Below are 21,641 nucleotides of genomic sequence, written 5' to 3' on the forward strand. Positions count from 1 at the left end.
CCTATTAACCCCAGACTCCCAGTCCATCCCACTCCCTCCTCCTCCCCTGGGCAACCTGAAATGCCCCAAGAGAGGAAAGATGTGCTGAAGCAGAGAAGAGGATGGATTATGAGAATAATGTGTAGTGGAAGGGAGAGGACACAGAGCCATGTGATGGGAATGCTTCTTTACAGGGCTGCCACCACCAGTGATACCGATGACTAGCATTACATAAAAGGCCAGGCTCTTCCTATATGTTCACTGATGCATAACAGATGTACAGATTCCTTGCCTAAAGTCACAGTGCTAGGGAGCGGGAGAGCTGGGGTTTACCCCAGGCAGTCTGGACCTGCATCTGTGTGTTTGACCACTGCACTGCCCTGCTTCCCTAACAGTTGTTCCAATACTTATTTTAGGCTCCCAGTGTCACAGTGTGTGGATGACAAAAGGGGCTGCTTAAATTTTGCACACTTACCAGGGAGCCCAGTAACTTGGGCTACTTACTTCTTGGGTCATTTCTAGACCATATACTTCCTGACATTAAATTGCTATGCTACCAACTAGTGAAATCTAGTTTTTATACATGCATGCTTAATACATACTTCATTGGTGAAAAGATCTGCAGTGTTTTGTGGAGAACACTGCCATTTCTATGTAAATTTGTTGAATTGCTTTTTAAAATTAAATTGTGTCTGAAGTAGATAAAACTTCCTCACTATAAAAGGATACTTTTTCTTTCTTTTCTTTTTCTTTTTTTCTTTTTTTGTCTTTTTGTCTTTTCCAGGGCAAAGGTTCCCAGGCTAGAGGTCAACTTGGAGCCGCAGCTGCTGGCCTACACCACAGCCACAGCAATGTGGGATCCTTAACCCACTGAACGAGGCCAGGGATTGAACCCTTAACCTCATGGTTCCTAGTTGGATTCATTAACCACTGAGCCATGACAGGAACTCCAAAAAGGATACTTTTTCTTATTCAAAAATAATATTCTTCATCTTTATGCATTCTAAGTACTCTATAATTTATTTGTCCTTCCAAAGATAGCGTGATATTAACAATTCCGTATTCCGAACAGTGTTTCTAAAGCAACCTTTCATTTGATTTCCCGTCTAACTAATCCTTGATACAGAACTGCTGGTCTCAGTTTTTTGATCAACATGAGATAATCAGGGTTTTGTTTCCAGATGATATAATTTTAGCTCCAAAAGCAAGAACTTTGTATTCACTAACCTCCGTTTTCCTTCCTTGGGCAAAAATAACATTACTAACTCACCTTTTGAAATATGAAAAATTGTTTAGTGAATACCTTCTATTCCTTTAGCTTAGGAGATTTGGGGTTTGGACCTGATTTAGGAGTTACTGGTTCAAGGTTTATAATTTAAAGTTAAAATTTTAAATCAATAGATGGCATATACTTGTGTATGGGGGGCAGGCTGAAATGTATCTTTTTTTCATTCCTGTGGTCTTAACAAGGTGAATATCTGTACACATATTGCTCTAATGTGATACAAAGCCTCCGTCTTGCTGCTTCTTTCTTAATTAAAGCGTTGGATTCAGAGGAAAATGAGTGGACAGTGTCTGGCTGCTTTCTTGGTGCAGTGTTAAACAAAGTTCTGTGTAAGCATTTGGGAAAGATTCTTTACACCGTAGTCCTCACTCTAATTTTAGCTGATGTGTTTTGCAATTGCTGATGGAGAAAGTAAGTACAGTATCCTATAAATATGATAGGTTCCTTAGGTGGTTGCTATTTTGGAGACTCTCTGGGAATGCCTCTTAAAAGTTAGTTGTCAGGACTGGCCATTGCTTCTGGTGTCTGAGGGCCAGCTCATGGCAAGTGTGCAAGTGTCCTGAAGGCAGGTCTAACTCTTTTTTTTTTTTTTTGTCTTGGGCATATGGAGATTCCCAGGCTAGGGGTCGAATGGGAGATGTAGCTGCTGGCCTATGCCAGAGCCACAGCAACGTGGGATCTGAGCTGCGTCTGCGACCTACACCACAGTTCACGGCAACGCCGGATCCTTAACCCACTGAGCAAGGCCAGAGATCAAACTCGAAACCTCACGGTTCCTAGTCAGATTTGTTAACCCCTGAGCCATGACAGGAACTCTGGCAGGTCTAACTCTTGGTTTTGGTTCTCTTGTCTTGTTCCATGACAGCCCCATAGGTGACACCCAGGTGATGTCACTGACCCAGTATCAATCAGGAAATGTGGTATTTCCTTGATTTAGTTCTTATTTTGGCTTTTTGGTTTAACCAACTGCCTTATTCTAGTGTTTTTTTTTTTTTTTTTTTTTTTGAATATGGCCACAACCACAGCATATGGAAATTCCCTGGCCAGGGATTGAATTGGAGCCACAGCTGTTACCCAAGCTGCTGCAGATGACCCACTGTGCCATGGCTGGAACTCCTAGAGCAAGATTTTTTAAAAAAATATTTAAATTTGTGGAGTTCCTGTCGTGGCTCAGCAGAAACGAATCTGACTAGCATCCTTGAGGACGCAGATTTGATCCTTGGCCTTGCCATGAGCTGTGGTATAGGTTGCAGGCACGACTCGGATCCCGAGTTGCTGTGGCTGTGGTATAGGCCACCAGCTATAGCTCTGATTCGACTCCTAGCCTGGGAACTTCCATATGCTGTGGGTACAGCCCTAAAAAGACACACACACACACACACAAATTATTTAAATTTGCAGTATACACAGACGTAGAGAGCAAAGTGTAATGAATCTCCAGGTACCACTATATAGCTTCAGTAGTTACCATTCTGCCAATCTGATTTCATCAATCCCCCTGAACTCAATTTTTCCCTTCCCTTTTACTTCCCCTCCTCTCCTTTCCCTGCAGTATTTTAACACAAAATCTAAGCAGACTTTTCACCTGTGGATATTCAGTAGACACCTGTAATTAGAATACCTTCTTTTTTAAAAAAATGCTAATCTGTTGAAAGTTGTTTTAAGTGTTAGAAGCACACCAGCAAAATGTGTTATCCACTACCCAGCCCATATCTGGATTTTTCCCTGCAGTATCAAAGACATCTTTTCAAAGTCCCCCTCTTTTTGCAAGTGGTTGATTTGTTGAAGAATCAAGATCTCAAACTGGAGCCAGAAGGAGCTGGCTCATTATTCCCAGGACTGCTCTCAGGATTATTTTGTTGAAGTATTGTTTATCTTATGTTTCTTATAGGCTGGAAGTTGGACCCAGAAACTTAATTAAATTCAGGCTCAACTCTTTTACAGCCTGACTTTCTAATCTATTAGACACAGCGTGAATATAGTAGTTAGTGAGACCTCCCCTTGCAAATCAGAGATAGAATGCATGTGGGTGTGGTTGCAGGCAGGGGCCAGCTGATGGCTAGGCATGAAGGGTGGCTTGGTTGAGTTTGAGATAAAAATCAAACCCAGCTGGGACAGCCAGGAGCTGGTGGTCTGCAATGGGAGATAGAGAAGTTGAGCCAGCATCTTTCTGGTTTGGAAGTTTTTCAGATAACTTCTCAGTGATCATTAATTCTCCATCTACAGCTTATCTGCTGAGCCAGGGATTAAGCAAGGTCAGTTGAGGAAAAGCAAAGAAATGAAATGGGCACTGAGAGAGAAGAGGTGTGAGAAGTTAATGAATGAGGCTGGATCACAGTCCAAGTGGGGCTGAGTCTCTGGAGTTTTCACCACGGTCTCCATGAAAAGCCTCCTCCTAGATGTACAACATATGGTGGCACAGAGCAGCATCCACTTTTCAGAATTTACTAACTTTCAACAAGTTAGTAAGCTTTCCCAAGAAGCTGTTCTGACAGGACCTGGCAGCTGCCTCAAGCTCCAAGCACAGCTTCTAAGAAGTAACACCACCAGCAGCAGACATCAAGCGTCTGCTTGAGCGAATGCCTACCCAAAATGCACAATGTGAACAGATGTGTTCCCAAGTGATGTCTCGATGCAGCTGAGAGCTGAGACGGGATTGCTGACCTGCCTGAGATTTTGGCCCCAGAGGTGTGTGGTTTGAAGAGGGCTTATGCAGGGTCTAGGACCCACTTTCATCTTTTCTTGGCAACCAATAGGAGGGACGCAGGGGCATCAGAGGTGAGAACTAGGCACATATGTGCACGAAGAAATTTTTGGATACAAGGGAAAGAGAAAGACAGATACAGGGAGACAGGTTGTCTCTCATCATCCCCATTGTCTGTCAGCTCTTGGAGGGCAGAACCCCCAGTGTGTTCTACGTGAAGTAGGGGGTCAGTACATCCTGGATGCCTAGATCAGATGTATTTTCAGCAAGACAGGGAAATTCACCTGAGTTTTATTGGAAACATTACTTAGAACACGTGTGTTGGAGAGGTTGTATGATGTGGAGCTGCCCCATAGATCTTGGGTCTTTCTCATCATCCACTGCATCTGACTGTGATTGTGGACCTGCTGTTGTCTCGTGAGCCTGGGTGTGGATCCTGGCACCTAATCTCCGAGATGTGTGAGGCCAGGCCCTGCCTGCCGAGGGCTGCAGTCGAGCAGAGGGGGCGGCCAGAGAGGGCTAAGAGTCAGGTGGGAGGTGCGTTGTGCCGTGTGCCCAGTGATGACCCAGAGAGCAGGTTCTCTAAACTTCACAGGAGGGGATGAGGCCTGGAAGCTGACCTCAGGGCGGTTTTGAGATGTGGGTAGGCAGCGGCCACACGTTTGCAGCGAGCACGTGAATTCTGCTGAATTGGCAAGGTGAGGTTTGTCTTGCTGAGATCTACTCTGTGCTATAGCTGCCAGTCTGTTTTTTTTTTTTTTTTTTTGCTGCGGAGGAGCCTGGAATTGGAATCGGAACCTGGAGTTCATTCTGGTTCTGCTGTTTGCTGGCTGCATCATAATCTGGTCTTAAGTCCGCTTTCTGTTGACAGACCTCTGTGGCACTTTTCTGGCAGACTTAGCTTCCCTAGCTGTAAAATGGGGATAATGGTGGTACCTTCTCCGTAGGGTCACTGTATAGCACCATTGTTAGATGGGCTCAACTTGCAAGGAACTTGGGAAACAGCTCTGTCCTGAGCCCACCTCTGTCCTTAAAGGTGATGTGAGTTTCCACTCTGCCTCTTCAGAGGAGCTCAGGCAGAATACCCAGATTTCCAGTGATTGCCTGTAGATTATCGGCATTGAAAAGGCCAGTTCACATCAAAGCCAGTTTAAAGCTTCTCCCACCACCAAGCTCAGGAGCCCTGGATCCAGCAGAGCAGAAGGGTTGGCATTGGCATCCTCTGGTGTTTTTTTCCTCTGTGCTCTACCTCTTTGTCTCCTCCTAACCTCTCTGGAGTCAAGGATCAAGGGATGGGGAGATTGGAGAGGAGACAGAGGCTTTCACTGAGCTGGTGCGTTTGCTCCTGCTGGGCGGCCATGAGTCTTCCTGGTCTTTTTGTGGGGTCACACTAGTGGTTCTTTAGAGATACCTTCCACTCCTTCTTTTCCTCTCAGGGACTTCCACAAGGACCTTTTGATGCCCTGTTGTAGCCAAAATCAACCTCTGTACAGGGGTACTAATTAAGTCTCAGAGACAGAGTTTTGGGTGAAGCAGAAAGAACACTTTATTGCTTTGCCAGGCAAAGGAGTCCATAGTAGGCTAATGCCTTCAAAACTTTCCTCTCTTGAGAGAGGATAGCAAGAGGTTTTATAGGCTGAACAAACAGGGCTGTTGATAAGGATTAAGGTGCCTGCATTCTTCTCCCTCCCTAGATCATTTCAGAGTCATCGGGGCCAGAGTCAGGGGGTTGGGTAAATGGTTTCTGGTGGTCTTTGGGGTTATCGCATCATGACCATCGCTTTGCAGTGAAGATTGCCCAGAAAAGGATGTGGGTGTTAGGGAGTGTTTCAAAAGAAAACACCAGGTGTGATAAAACTCTAACTAGAAAGTAACCGTTAGAAAAAGAAAGCAATTAAGCAAGGAAGAAATTATTTGTGAAAAGCCAGTTAGAGTAAGTTAGTGGGTTAAGGACATAACATAATGGAGACTGTTTTAACTAGTTTTTAGCTGTAGAAATATTTCCTAATCATTAACCCTTGAGTCAGTCTTTTGAAACTGAGGGGAGGCCTGGGAGGTTAAAGGAAAAGCCTTTTACTTCAAAACATAAGGACTAGGAGTTTCGGTCGTGGCTCAGCAGTTAATGAATCTGACTGGAATCCATGAGGACGCAGGTTTGAGCCCTGGCCTCGCTCAGTGGGTTAAGGATCTGGTGTTTCGGTAAGCTGTGGTGTAGGTTACAGATGCAGCTCGGATCCTGCGTTGCTGTGGCTGTGGTGTAGGCCGGCAGCTACAGCTCAGATTCTACCCCCAGCCTGGGAACCTCCATATACTGTGGGTGCAGCCCTAAAAAAAGCGAAAAAAAAAAAAAAAAAAGGAAAAGCCCACAAGGACTCAAGGGCTTATACATGGTTTCAGTCTACCTTTTTCTTTGATGTTCCTCAATCTTAAGAAGGAACCAGTGTGGAACAAGAAAGGGAGTAAAGTTTAGATTGAGAGGTTCATCATAAACGTGGCAGAGGATCTTGGTTTTAGTTCCGTCTCTGATTTAGAGACCGACAACCTCTATATCCCCATCCCAGCTCCTGCCTGAGCCTCTTCAGCCGCCATCCCATCGTCTTATATGGTGCCCTCTCTGGCGGGGCCTGACTGCCTTCTGAGCTCTCCTTTTAGCCCCAGAAGAAGCCCACACATCCTTGTCAGCCAGAGTTGTCTCTGCTTTTCCCATCCTGGCAGTTGCAGCCAGCCTCCTATGCTTCTCCGGGTAAAGGCAAGTTCCTGAGAGCTCCCTGTGTTCTGCTCCAGAAACAGCCCCAGGCAGGTACACTCAGAGCCCAGGAGCTCTGCAGCAGTTGCCTGGGGCGCGGAGCCATTGGTTTTTCTTGCTGGTACCCCAGTCTCCACCAGGGTTTCTCTCATCTTCCCACATGGGAGAGGCTGCAGAGCCCTCCTCTCCTGTAACTTCCTTCAGAGGACCCTCCCCACCCCCTGCCAATGCATCACTAGCCTGCTCTGAAATAGGCTGTCATGGACCCATATGCCCACTGAGGAGCAAGTCCTATAAGGACAGAAAGTGGGGTGTTTATCACGCCTTTAGTTCTGAGTCAGCAGGAAGAGTCCTGTTCTCATGCCTGGTACATAGTCAACATCCAGTGCATGTTGGCCACTATCACTATTTAGCTTCTGTGGGCTTGAGTTTTCTTATCTGCAAGTCAGGGCTAATGGTAATCGCCACTCTGTTTCCCACTTAGTGCTGCTAATGTGTATGAAAGTGTTGTGAATTGGTTATTTTCATTTTTCAGCCTCAACAGAATGGGATCTCTCCACGAATGTTTAAGGCCTTTGTGAGCAAGAGCCACCCAGAATTCTCTTCCAACAGACAGCAGGATGCCCAAGAATTTTTCTTACACCTGGTGAATCTAGTAGAGGTGAATCAGTCTTTCAAAATGCTGGAAAGAGTTGTAAGAAGTGTGCCCCGCCCTTGCATGCAGTCCCCGCTGATGTGGCTGGAACGCCCCCCTCCCCACCTAATTCAGAATTGGTTCTTTGGGGCTTCCTCCTCTGGGCCCATTTGATATAATCACCCTCCTGGGCACTTCTGGGTCTGCCTGTTCTCCTCTTAATTTGAACGTGTTATAGGAGTGTTGATCCATTATTTCTATTCGCTGTTTTTGTTTTTTTTTTGTCCCTGCAACATGCTTCCTGAGAGTCCCGCATGGTATTTGGTGTCCTCCTGCCATCACTCCGAGACAGTCACTCTTGGCTCAGAGCAGAGGCAAATCACATTAAATGCTGTGGTTTTTAAAGGCTACGGAGAATTCATGATTAAAGGCTTTTTTCCCCTCTGAAAAGAAACAACTATTTTTTTTCCTGATGACAAATGTGTTCCTTGTGGAAACAGAAAGGCACAAAGGAGAAAACCAAAACCTCCATGCTACCAGCCCCACGAATGATCAATGCTGATATTTTGGTGTCTGACCCCCCCACCCTGGTGATTTTCCAGGTGAAATCAATTCTTTGCATGCTGATTTTCATTTGTGAATGTTTTGCCATGTCATTACATACTTGAATATAACGTGACTTCTTTTTGATTTTTATATAATTTGCATTAGTGCATTTACATAATCGTATCATACATGGATTAGTTTTTCCAGGGCAGTCCTTGATTTTTTTTTTTTCCTCCTTTTTCTTTAATTGGGTTTCCTCATCTCCTTTCTTCTAGTTCTATCTAGGTCAGAAAAAGTCTCTGCCATGACTTTTAATGGCTGCATAATGTTAATTCACATGATGAACTATAATTTATTTGACCAATCTGCCATGTTTGGACTTTAGGTAAATACCAGTCTTTTGCTTTGAAGTTCTCTGGTGAACTGGCATGCCCAGAGGGAACATTTGGTAGCACCAGGTCTTTACACCAGATTTATGTGTGATTTTATGCTAATTTTCATTCAGGGCTTAATATTCATGAATTTACTAACCTGATATAATCCAACCTTCAGAGGAACCGCATTGGCTCAGAAAACCCAAGTGACGTTTTTCGGTTTTTGGTGGAAGAACGCATTCAGTGCTGTCAGACCCGGAAAGTCCGCTACATGGAGAGGGTGGATTACCTGATGCAGTTACCCGTGGCCATGGAGGCGGCGACCAACAAGGGTAATGGGGATGAGCAATGGACTTCATCATGTAGAAACTTGCACCAGAGATACTGCCGTTTAGTCATGCATGGTTGACTGAACAAGAGTGGACCCAGTGTTTGGCTTGCTCTTTTCAAAAGCTCTTCAGCTTTTCCTCCGTCCCCGTCTGACTGAGATTTTTGTAGAGGATTTATTCAGGGAACCTACTTGGGCACCTATGAAATTTGACCCAGTGGTTGGTTTAGAGTTAGCTTAATGTGGAGGAAATTATTAGTAATTTAATATTATCATTCCTAAGTACTGTAAAGTCTGAGGAAAATGATCAGAACTGCGTTTTTTGATGTGAGACATTCAAGCAGAGGCCTCTGTAAATAATCCAGCTTTGACAGCTGAGTAAGATGCCTGCTGGGATAAAGCATGGCAGGGCTCTTTGTGGAGTGAGGCCCCTTAGGAGGGTCTCTGGACCTAGGAAGCAGGAAGAAGGCAGATACTGGAACCAGGTGGAGGCTCAGGGGAAGGTTCCTTCAATCAGTCTGATCTGGTTCTTCATGAATTAGTAGAATTAACATCTTAGAAGCAGGAAAAGGAGAAATATCTGCTGACTTGCTTATCTCCCGTGAACTGGTCATTTTTGCAAAGTTCAGCCACTCCCCGGGTGACCTTTTCCTCTTTTTTTGGAGGGGATAGTCACTTAGTTGTGTTAATTAGAAAGTGATGATTATGATGATTTTTTTTTGGCTGCCCCACAGCATATGGAGTTCCCAGTCCAGGGATCAGATCCAAGCCGCACGACCTCAGCTGCAGCTGCGCCCTGGCTCTGCAGAAATGCCCCTGTTCCTGTTGTGCCACATCAGGCACTCTTGTGATGATTTTTAAGATGGAATGATTTCCATTTTCTATAAACTCATGCAGCTTTTGACTAGTTTATAAATTCTTAATTTTTTTTTTAATTTGTCTTTTTAGGGCCACACCTGTGGCATATTGAAGTTTTCAGGCTAGGGGTCAAATCAGAGCTACAGCTGCCAGCCTGTGCCACAGCCATAGCAACACCAGATCTGAGCTGTGTCTGCAACCTACAGCATAGGCCACAACAACTACAGATTCTGACCCCCTGACCGAGGCTAGAGATCGATCCTGCAGGGATGAATCCTAGTTGGATTTGTTTCCACTGCACCACAATGGGAACTCCTAGTTTTTAAATTCTTATTCATTATACAAAGGAAATGATGGTGGGGGTCTGTGGTTTGTTTCCTTTTTAGCACCAGGCTTCATCACTTTCTCTTGCCTACTTTGGGGATAGTGACTTACATATTCTGCTCAGTTCTGTGATCTTCTCTAATTGACTGTTGATAGCTTATGAGAGGTAACTTTTTTTTTTTCAGGAAAGAGATTTATGATTTAGTCTCAGAAAATTGCTGGGAATGCCTAATGCTAGCATCCTAGATAGAAGTACATTGTAAACTGATTGTGGACTGGGGAATGAATTGTAAAAGCATATCCAGATGTGTTTAAGAAAACACAAGTGTTTATCAGTGTGCCAAAAAGCTGATAAATCAGGAGTGATTTTTTTTTTTTTTGGTAACACAAAAGAAATTCCCAGAAAGTTCCATTCAAAATCTATATAACATTTTGACTTTGGCTTCCCTGCTCTCTGCAGTGTCGGGTAACCCCAGCATGAAGTTGTCTTGGCAGTGTTTGTTAGAATCTTGGGCTGGGTGCCTCGGATAACTGCAGTTCTTGTAGTTCTTCCTGCTCCTTGGCCCACACCCTCCATGACCTCTAATTGTAGTGACAGGCCCAGGAAGAGGTGAGCCCTCAGGTCTCTTTCAGTGTGAAATTCTGTGGTGTGAAGGCTTTGTGATTTGAGGGTGGTGTGTGGTTAAACCAGCCTTGACTTCTGGACAAATGAAAGACCAGGTTCATGCATCACTTATGGCACATGTGTGGTTTGACCCCCTCACTTGGGTGGGAGTTGATAGTTCCCTCCTATCAGTCTCAAACGGAATGGGTAAAAAACTATGAATGGCTTGATGCAGCCTGGTGGTGCCACTCTAAACAAGCTTTGAGCAGGCTTCTGTGGCTCTTTGAGGGCAGCAAGTAAGCAATCCTGTCCCAGCCCAGGACCTTCAGGGAAGATTGCTCATTGTCCAAGGGGTTTTGTTTTTTTTTTTTTTAGGGCCACACCCTTGGCATATGGAGGTTCCCAGGCTAGGGGTCCAATCAGAGCTACAGCTACTGGCCTACACCACAGCCACAGCAACACCAGATCTGAGCCACATCTGTAACCTGCACTACAGCTCACAATGACACCAGATCCTTAACCCACTGAGCAAGGCCAGGGATTGAACCCTCAACCTCATGGTTCCTATTCGTATTCGTTTCCCCTGAGCCATGATGGGAACTCCCAAGAGGGTCTTTTTTATTTCAAGAAGATAAGTGATTGCAAAGTCATTTGTTTGCTCTTTTGCTTAGATGAGTTGATCGCCTATGAACTAACGAGAAGGGAAGCAGAAGCAAATAGAAGACCCCTTCCCGAGTTGGTGCGTGCCAAGATACCATTTAGTGCCTGCCTTCAGGCCTTTTCTGAACCAGAAAACGTTGATGATTTCTGGAGCAGTGCCCTACAAGCAAAGTCTGCGGGTGTAAAGTAAGTGTGTGTGTGTGTGTGTGTGTTTGTAATGTTTCTGCACTCGCTTATGTGGTGGCAGTAGGGTAAGGAGGGGACCTTGAGAGGTGGGGACTGTGGTAGGGAGGGTTGGCAGGCACTGTATGAGTCTGGGCATGCTTGACTCAAGTGTGGTGAAATAGGATTATAATTTACACAACCATAGTTGTCGTAGACCTCACTTGTATGAGACTTGTACAGTAAAACAGGCTTGTTGTAATCTATATCATATGCAAGGATGTGGATGCCTTTAAAAAAAAGCCAGGCTGTGGTTTGTCCTCTTTAGGGAATTTGCCTTTTTTTTTTTTGGCCAAGAGGGGGTAGTCAAGAATCCTTCCCTGCTTCAAGAATGATATCAGAAGTATAAATACTTCTGAGAGTCTTCAATTTTTAAACTCTACTGTGATAGACTTTAATTTGATAATGAAAGATTTGCTGGAGTTCCTGCTGTAGCACAGTGGGTTAAGGATCTGGTGTTGTCTCTGTGGTGGCTCAGGTTGCTGCTGAAGCTTGGCGTCGTGGGTTAAGGATCTGGTGTTGGTGCAGTTGTGGCATAGGTGGCATCTGTGGCTGGGATTTGATTCCTGACCATGGAACTTCTAGATGCTGTGGGTGTGGCAAAACAAAAAAAAGATTTGCCTTAGGACTTGGTGGCTGTGGTCCTGCCTGGCAGCTGGGGCTCTGAGGGTTTCTCAAAGGGGACATCAGGGATCCTGAGCATTGTTCCAACGAGCTGCTTAGGATGTGGTCAGCAGGTGTTCTAAAAGCCTTGCTCTCAGATACATAAGAATTTTGATATTCTTGTTGTGGTGCAGCAGAAACAAATCTGACTAGTATCCATGAGGATGTGGATTCAATCCCTGGCCTCTCTCAGTGGGTTAAAGATCCATTGTTGCCATGAACTGTGGTGCAGGTCTCAGATGTGGCTCAGATCCCATGTGGCTGTGGCTGTGGTGTAGGCCAGCAGCTGTAGCTCTGATTCCACCCCTAACCTGGGAACTTTCATATTCCAAGGGTATGGCCCTAAAAAAGCCAAATAAAAAATTTTTTTTTCCTTATTTGACACCTTAATTTTTTTTTTTTTTTTTTGGTCTTTTTGCTATTTCTTGGTCCGATCCCGCGGCATATGGAGGTTCCCAGGCTAGGGGTTGAATCGGAGCTGTAGCCACCGGCCTACGCCAGAGCCACAGCAACGCGGGATCCGAGCCGCGACTGCAGCCTACACCACAGCTCACGGCAACGCCGGATCGTTAACCCACTGAGCTAGGGCAGGGACCGAACCCGAAACCTCATGGTTCCTAGTCGGATTCGTTAACCACTGCACCACCACGACGCGAACTCCAACACCTTAATTGATTTTATACAGTCAAGTGAGTCCTTACCAGCACATTTCATATAGTTGGAAAAGAGGACCTTACGGTAGGATAAAAAGAGGGGAGGTCTAAAAGTTAGGCTCTGGGTCTCTCGCTGCTTTTAAATATTCTTCAGCAATTTTTCCTCTTGGCTGAGACCGAGCGCTGGCTGATGTGAAGGGGAAGGAAGTATGGATGAGCTACTGCTGGCTGTTTTTTTTTTTTTTTTTTTAATCACTACCTCAAGTAGCAGTCAAACCTGAATCTGTTATTTCCCGTGACAGCCATCCCTCAGGATTCCTGTTTCAGATGATTGACTTCATGTTTTAAAAATGGGAAAACAGAAAGAACCTACTTCAAAAGCTAAAAAACGCTATTTTTTTCCTTAAAATAATTTCTTTGAAAAAGTTTCTTCCTATCTAAATGAGATTAATAATAGTTATTGATTATCTATTGAGTGGTAAATTTTCATTCTAGGACTGCTTAGTTTTGTGTATGTGTATATGTGTTTGTCTGTGTGTTTGTGTCCTTGCAGATAATGGTTAGTGAGTTGGCATGTTGAACGTTAGAGATTCACTTCATTCCAACTTGGACACATCTTTGGGCAGCTAGAAATCTACACTCAATATTAGTGGTGGAAACAATGTCTTTTTTTCTCTTGGCTTTACTGACATATAATTGACATATAAGGTTGTACATCATGTAGATTTTGTTTTTTTACTTTTTTTTTTTTTGTCTTTTTAGGGCTGCACCTGTGGTACATGGAGGTTCCCAGGCTAGGGGTCGAATCAGAGCTGTTGCTGCTGGCCACAGCCACAGCAATGCCAGATCTGAGCTACATCTGTGACCTACACCATAGCTTACAGCAACGCTAGATCCTTAACCCACCGAGCGAGGCCAGGAATCGAACTCACAACCTCATGGTTCTCAGTTGGATTCGTTTCTGCTGCGCCACGATGGGAACTCCTATTTTTTCCACTTTAACTATTGACAGTAGGGTGAAGATTCCCCAAACATTTTTCCTTTTCTCTCTGGGCTTTAGTTGTGATTCTGTATGGAAGCCCCCAACATCAGGTGTGAACTGCAGAGTGGTCTTCACTGGTCTCTCCACTTGGTCACCCTTTTCTGCTTTTCGGAAAAGTGGCCCCATGTCTTAGCCGTGCAGGGCGTGACATGCTCTCTGGACCTTTGGGAAGGAGCCTTCTCATCCTTAGGAAAAGGCCCATTTCTAAGGTGGAGCTGAGGGCATTAGCTTTCCACAGAGACAGTCTCTGACCCCTGGGCCTGTGCTCAGGAGATCTGGATTCTTCTCCTGTGTTCTGTTCTGGGGCAAAGACCACTCAAGGAACTTCTGACCTCTGAATGGAGGAATGATGCTCACTGATCTTATTGTCTCCTCAAATTCTACAAATATATGTAGTTGTAGGCAGTGCTAGTATGATATTTAGAATCCTTGAGGAGGGGTTTCTGCTTTCTCTAACCCTTAATAGTAGATTTAAATGTGTTTTTTCTTTTTTTTTTTGGTCTTTTTAGCTATTTCTTGGGCCGCTCCCACGGCATATGGAGGTTCCCAGGCTAGGGGTCGAATCGGAGCTGTAGCCACCGGCCTACGCCAGAGCCACAGCAACGCGTGATCCGAGCCGTGTCTGCAACCTACACCACAGCTCACGGCAACGCCGGATCGTTAACCCACTGAGCAAGGGCCTGGACCGAACCCGCAACCTCATGGTTCCTAGTCGGATTCGTTAACCACTGCGCCACGACGGGAACTCCTAAATGTGTTTTTTCTTTTCTCTGTCTTTTACATACATACACTTATGGTTTATGTATATGAAAAAAACGTATACTAGATGCATCACAATGTTAATAAACTGGTCATTGTGGGAAAGGAAAACAGTGTTTTAGGATAATAGAGCAACTACCATTTAGGGCATGTGATAAATGCTTCCCATCAGTTATCACTTAATCCTCTTAGTACTACCCTGAGGTTGGTACATGATTCTTCCCATTGTACAGAGGAGGAGATAAAAGGAACTAATTGGCCAGTAAGTGAAGTTCCCAGGCCAGGGGTCAAATTGGAGCTATAGCTGCCGGCCTACGCCACAGCCACGCCCGATCTGAGCTGCATCTGCCACCTACACCACAGCTCATGGCAGCACTGGATCCCTGACCCACTGAGTGAGGCCAGGCATCAAACCCGCATCCTCAGGGATACTAGTTGGATTTGTCTCCACTGCACCACAACAGGAACTCTCCATCTTTATAATCTTTATAGAACCTTGTTTATTCCTTATTATGCCGTATCATGTTTCAAATATTAGTTTTGGGGAAACCAGTTTAGTGGCTTTCTAAAAGATCTTTTTCTCTTCTTATTTCTAACAATACAGACATGATCTCCTTATTATGTTAATTTGGGGCCTTGAATTTTTCTGCCTTAGACCCAGATCCTGAAAGCCTAGGAAGAGACAGGAGATATCCTCTTGGTAGATCTTGGGTCAGTGGTCACCAGACATAAAGGCCCTTTCCTTAATTGGTCATGAACAGACAGTGACCAGGAAGAACATTAGTGACTGGAAAGTTTACCCAGTGAATATTATTGCTCAGCCAGTGTATTGTCAGCAATGAGTTGAATAAGACCTAGTTCCTCCCCTTAATCAGCTTACAGGTTAAGGGTCAGTAGGGAGAGATTTTGTTCTGACCTTTATCATTTAGGAAGAGAAAAGCATGGTATGCAGTTCCAGAGCATAAGCTTTAGTGGACTGGCAGCATTTGAATCCTCAGTGTAGATAGAAACTATTGGTGTGTGACCTTGGCTCAGTGACCTCACTTCCATAAGACCCCGTTTCCTTATATGTAAATTGGGGATAAGAATAGTATTTTCTTTATAGGCTTGAGGTGAGGATTAAGGCAAGGTAAGCTACATAAAATGCTTTGCACAGTGCCTGGGAGAATAAATATATACTGTAATTATTACATTATTGTTTTCTTTTTAGCCTTGGATGGTTCAATTTGACTGGTTGATTATCGCATTTTCAACCTATTTAATGGAAAGAATAGAATTACATTTTTTTAGTTGCCAGGTTTTCAATAAAATAATAATTTTAGGGAGAGGGACAGTTTATATATTTTTTCTTAAGGCTTTTATAGTGTTTTTTCCTGAATTGTAATTAGTGAAGAATTGATATAAATATATATTTTTAAATGATTTTTATTTTTTATTTTAAAAAATTTTTCCATTATACTTGGCTTACAGTGTTCTGTGCATTTTCTCCTGTACAGCAAAGTGACTGAGTCACACACATACATATATGTATATATATATTTTTTCTCACATTATCCTCCATCATGCTCCATCACAAGTGATTAGATGTAGTTCCCAGTGCTATACAGCAGGATTTCATTGCTTACCCATTCAAATGCAATAGTCTACATCTATAAATCCCAGACTCCCAGTCTATCCCACTCCCTCTCCCTCCCCCTGGGCAACCACAAGTCTGTTCTCCAAGTCCATGAGTTTCTTTTCTGTGGAAAGGTTCATTTATGCCATATTTTAGATTCCAGATATAAGTAATATCATATGGTATTTGTCTTTGGCTTTCTGACTTCACTTGGTATGAGTTTCTAGTTTCATCCATGTTGCTGCAAATGGCATTGTTGTGTTATTTTTTATGGCTGAGTAGTATTCCATTATGTATATATACCACATCTTCCTAATCCATCATCTGTCGATGGACATTTAAGAATTGATATATTTTAAATAATGATACCAGATTGTCATAGACAAGGCAGCAGTGTTGTCAGGCACTATTCTAAGCACTTTATGTCCTCAGTTCCCATAACAATTCTTTGAGGTAAATTTGCTCTGTGTCTATTTAGGCCTTTTTGAATGATTTATATTCTAATGGTCCTCCTTAACATAAAACTTTTCAAGAAAAATTTTAATTCCAGGAATTAAATTTAGGAATAAAAGGGTAAGTGCTGCATAGTTTATAACATTGCTGGATTTAACTAACACACTCGATGTCCCAAACCTGCAATTAATGAATGCCAAGTATTAATTTTGAGATTGCTCAATATAAACTTGTTCAAATTCGTTACTGCATGTGTGATTCAACTTGAGACCTTATGGAGGTTAGCAAGATGAGTAAGGAATGTTTACCCAGCAGGGCATATATAAGGTGGCCATCATCCAACCTGCTTTCTGGTACTCTTAGGTTAGTAGTTATCCATAACAAAGTGATGTGTTAAATTATCCACCCCCCGACCACCCTCGGCACCCTCCAGTGTCGAGATCCCTCCACTGCCCTGTACTCCATGGTGTTTCCAGCTGATTCCTCACCCAGATACTGACCACAGAGCAACACATAAGAGTCTTAGGGTTCCTGAACCACATTTTGGAAATCATTGATTTACTGATGACTTTTGGTTGATTTCATTGTTACGTTTTCCAGATTTTAAGTTACTCTGGTAAGAGGAAAGGGTCAGAGAGGTGACATTTTTACAGTAGTTGAAAATATCAGATGGAGTTTGTTGGTTTTTTGGGGAAATTGGAGATGCGGCTATATTTTAGAATGATGTGTGTTAATGCTTCTCAGGAGATAGGAAAACCTGGAGATAATATATAATTTCTGGAGAGTGAGCCAGGGTGATAACAGATCATTTCCTTAGGCTAGTGAAGTTTCTGTTTTTTGAAGAACTCCTTTATATTATTGCCTATACACTTCTGCCCTCCTTGTGATGGAGAATTTGAAATCCATAGAGGTTAAATGACTTGCCTGGAGCAAAAATACAAATCAGTGACAGACCAAGTCAGTGTCCAGGGCCTCGTGGATTCTTGCTCTTTCATGACAAAATAATCATACTCGTTCCTTAGCATGTTCTAATATGCCAGGTGGTGTCATATCATTTCACGAACATTGCACAGACCTGGCAAGTAGATGTTTTTACTAAATTCATTTTGTAACTGTGAAGATGGGGCCTCAAGGAGGGTCATATTTGGAGTGAATTAAGAAGACTGTAAGTCTTTTGACACTTTTTCTGGTAAGATTTTAATTTTAACTATTATGGTTGATTTATAATGTTCTGTCAATTTCTGCTGTTAGCAAAGTGACCCAGTCAATTCTTTGTCTCATATTATCCTCCATCATGTTCCATCACAAGTGACTAGATATAGTTCCCTGTTCTGTAGAGCAGGATCTCGTTGCTTATCCACTCCAAATGCAATAGTTTGCATCTACTAACCCCAAACTCCCAGTTTTTGAACAGTCCTCTGCCCTGTATACTGTGGCTTCTCTTCTACGCTAGGGGGCAGCAGTGCATTTGCATTTGCTTTCTGAATTCTGGGAAGATACATTCCAAATAGAAGGCAACAATGAGATTTGAAAAGTGGTTTGTAGGGCGTGTGTTCTGGAATTGTTTATTTTAAAAGGTACCCATAGTATCTATGTACAGCTAATTTTCTTTTTCCCATATACCTGCTGTACCCACATTGACACTCAAATAGAAATAGTTGTTATAAACAAGATAATAAACATGGAGAGAATGAGCTGGAACTGGGGTGTTAATGTGGTGTATAAGTTGAATAGTTTGTGCATAAAATTGTCAAACTCAAGTTCAGGTAGTTCAGCACTCCTGAAAGTTTGAAGGGGAACTCAAGACATTGATCACATGTATTTTTTTAATTTAAAAAAAATTTTTTTTAAATTAAAAAAACTTTTTATGGCCACACCTTTGTCTTATGGAGGTCGCCAGGCTGGGGGTTGAATTGGAGCTGTAGCCACCAGCCTATGCCACAGTTGAAGCAACACCAGATCCAAGTCGTGTCTGCGACCTACACCACTGCTCACGGCAACGCCAGATCCTTTAAGCCACTGAGCAAGGCCAGGGATTGAACCTGCATCCTCATGTGTGCTAGTCAGATTTATTTCTGCTGAGCCATGATGGGAACTCCTCGACCATATGTATTAATTTTTAAACTTAAGCCCCAGATTTAGATATTTTAGATACCTCCTGTGGCCATGGGTTTGGGGTGCAATGGCATTTTAATAAGGACCTGGTATTTCCACTAGCCTCAACCAAAATTCTAATAAACCTTCCTCATGCCAGCCCTGTGCTACAAGATATAGACTCTCAGTGGGAGTGGGTTGGGGTGTGTCAGGATTGCTCAGGGAGCTTTTCAAACCTCACATATAAACACGTAATGCACAGGTACCTGCATGCACCTGCAAATATACTAAATTCTAGCAAGGTCATTTTTAAAAATTTTTTAGGGTATAGTTGATTTACGGTGTTGAATCAATTTCTGCTGTACAGAATCAGTGACCCAGTCATATATATACATTTTTTTTCTCATCTGCAAAACAGAAACAGCCTCATGAACTTAAGAGAACAGACTTGCTTTTTTTTATTTTTGTTTGTCTAAATCTGCACCCGTGGCATTTGGAAGTTTCCTAGCCGGGGTTTTAGTCCGAGGTGCAGCTGTGGCTGTTGCAACAATGCCTGATCCTTTTTTTTTTTTTTTTCCCTAGGGCCACACTTGAGGCATATGGAAGTTCCCAGGCTAGGGTTGAATCAGAGCCACAGCAAAGCAGGACCTGAGTTGCATCTGTGATGTACACCACGGCTCACTGCAACGCCATATCCTTAACCCACTGAGCAAGGCTAGGGATCAAACCTGCATCCTCATGGGTACTAGTCGGATTGGTTTCCAGTGCATCACAAAGGGAACTCTAATGCCAGATCCTTTAACCCACTGTACTGGGCTGGGGATTGAACCTGTATTTCCACAGTACTGAAGCTGCAGCAGTGGGATTTTTAACCTACTGCACCAGGGCAGGAACTCCTAGCAAGGGTTTTAGAAGAAAACGTGTTTATGGTTGAAAACCACTTTTCAGAAACGTGAAATGCCGCAGTAAATTAAAAGCAATAATTTTGCAACATGCCCAAAATCATATCCAGGGAACAACAATGTCTTCCATTAAATGCTTTCTTCTGGTGAAAAGGTCAGGATGAATGCTGAGGTGGGGTGTGTGTGTGTGTGTGTGTGTGCGCGCGCGTGCGTGCTCGTGTCTGTGTGCCTGTTCCTTCTCTTCAGTGCAGGTGTTGGGACTGCCAGGTATGCCTCAGACAAGCTTGTGATGCTTCATGAACTGTATTCATATTCTAATTTCCTTGTTTCATTGATCTAATCCCCTTGTGTTTCCCAGAACATCTCGCTTTGCCTCATTCCCTGAATACTTGGTAGTGCAGATAAAGAAGTTCACTTTTGGTCTTGACTGGGTTCCCAAAAAATTTGGTAGGTATCTTTTGCATGCTTTTGCTTAAAATATCCAATTAGCCATTGAAAAAACATAGCATGTGAAAGAGCCCCCGTGGTTGGCTGCCAGAAACCGTTTCATTTCATTCTTTCCCCATGATTCCCACCTTTCTCTTTTGAAAGAGAATGTATGATAGGCGCTGAGAGCCAAAAATGGCCACGTGCTAACGCACCCTCTAATGTTGAGTTCTGGAAGGACGGGATTCTAAGAGTGAAGACAGGATCCTCACACTATCAAATAAATCACACTTCCCAAACTTTAATATGATCCTGGCAAAATGCAGGTGCTGATTCAGCAGGTCTGGGGTGGGGCCCCGGGATTCTTTACTCTAACAAGTTCCCAGGTGATGCTGCTGCTGGTTCAAAAACCACAGTTGGAGGTACAAGTAATTGAAAATAAGCTTTCTTTTTAGTATTTATCCTCTGGCTCTGAAGCAGGCAGATGTGGCTAATGATATTTGCTTGACTCATACAGATTTTATTAATAATAACTGAGTACAGTCAGTTGAATTAAAAAGTCAAAAAAGGGATGCGACTTTGGCTTCATTGAGCTTTTTTCTTGTTAATCTTTTTTTTTTATTTTTTTTTGTCTTTTGTCTTTTTGTTGTTGTTGCTATTTCTTGGGCCGCTCCCGCGGCATATGGAGGTTCCCAGGCTAGGGGTTGAATCGGGGCTGTAGCCACCGGCCTACGCCAGAGCCACAGCAACGCGGGATCCGAGCCGCATCTGCAGCCTACACCACAGCTCACTGCAACGCCGGATCGTTAACCCACTGAGCAAGGGCAGGGACCGAACCCGCAACCTCATGGTTCCTAGTCGGATTCGTTAACCACTGCGCCACGACGGGAACTCCTTTCTGTTAATCTTAAAGGCCCTTAACCGATGTTGAAAGTTAGCTTTACAGAAAATGCATGGAACATTTTCTTCACCATCTCAAGTGAATTTCAATATTACTAGGCTGTCCTCGGGGCTGTGGAAGGATGCAGTTTTATCCTCTGAGTTCTCTAGCAAATACCTCAGACTGTTTGCCACACTTTCAAGGAATTCATATTTTTTGAGCACTTAAAGAACAATAATCAAGTCTCATGCTCGTGTGAAGGGGACGGATGAAAACAATGTAAACTCGGTGGGAGTGATTTCCCAGAAACCTCTGACAGTTTTCATGGCACTTGTTTCCACGCTGCATTATGTAGCCTATGACTGAATCAGCAGCTCATTTTGCTCTTCTTGGTGGAATAGTTTTGTGGACAGAGGGCAGGATTCCCACCACTCAGCTGTTCCTCCTTGGACCTGAGAAATACCTAAGAGAAAACTGACTTCTAAAGGCTTTGAACTACATTGGAATCAGTTTTTGTATTTTCCTTTGTCCTTGGAATTACAGTAAAAGACAAACAATTCAGCTCAGATTTCATGGTCTTGCTGAATTTAAAGTAGCTCCAAAGCTTTCTTTAATGAACCTGAATTTTTCTGTTGAGGGGCAGTTGTATTGATTTTGTTGGTGAGACATTGTGTTTGATTTTGCTGTCTGCTGAGATTTAATTTTTTTTTTAAACTAAGCTTTTTCTTTGGTTGGTTGTTTTAAAATAGGATTTACATACCTGGTATCATAATTGGTTTTGAGGATAGTATTTTTAGGTTCTGTTTGCTAGCCCAAGAGACATATTCTGCACCAGCATTTGAACCCATTTTCCATCATTACTGTGTCTGAATATGTGTGGTACTAAATCT

The 21,641-nt window shown here is 43.3% G+C and overlaps 1 protein-coding gene across 5 annotated transcripts in view; it reads left to right on the plus strand.

Moving 5' to 3' along the window:
* USP13 (ubiquitin specific peptidase 13) overlaps positions 1-21,641 on the plus strand; it is a 126,671-nt gene that overhangs the window by 73,861 nt on the left and 31,169 nt on the right. For all 5 annotated transcript variants that reach the window (XR_014824387.1, XM_013982225.3, XM_021071212.2 and 2 more), the window contains 4 exons: positions 7,250-7,375; positions 8,447-8,600; positions 11,054-11,228; positions 19,804-19,892. Coding sequence is in view for 4 of the 5 variants with exons in the window: in XM_013982225.3 (XP_013837679.3) it covers positions 7,250-7,375; positions 8,447-8,600; positions 11,054-11,228; positions 19,804-19,892 (544 nt within the window). In the remaining variant the exon portion in view is untranslated. The remainder of the gene's footprint in view (positions 1-7,249; positions 7,376-8,446; positions 8,601-11,053; positions 11,229-19,803; positions 19,893-21,641) is intronic.

The sequence above is a fragment of the Sus scrofa genome, chromosome 13 (genome assembly GCF_054392235.1).
Source record: "Sus scrofa isolate SSC_HxYL_T2T_F1_AM1 chromosome 13, Sscrofa_HxYL_maternal_Yorkshire_Landrace_v2.0, whole genome shotgun sequence".
Taxonomy (NCBI): Eukaryota; Metazoa; Chordata; class Mammalia; order Artiodactyla; family Suidae; genus Sus; species Sus scrofa.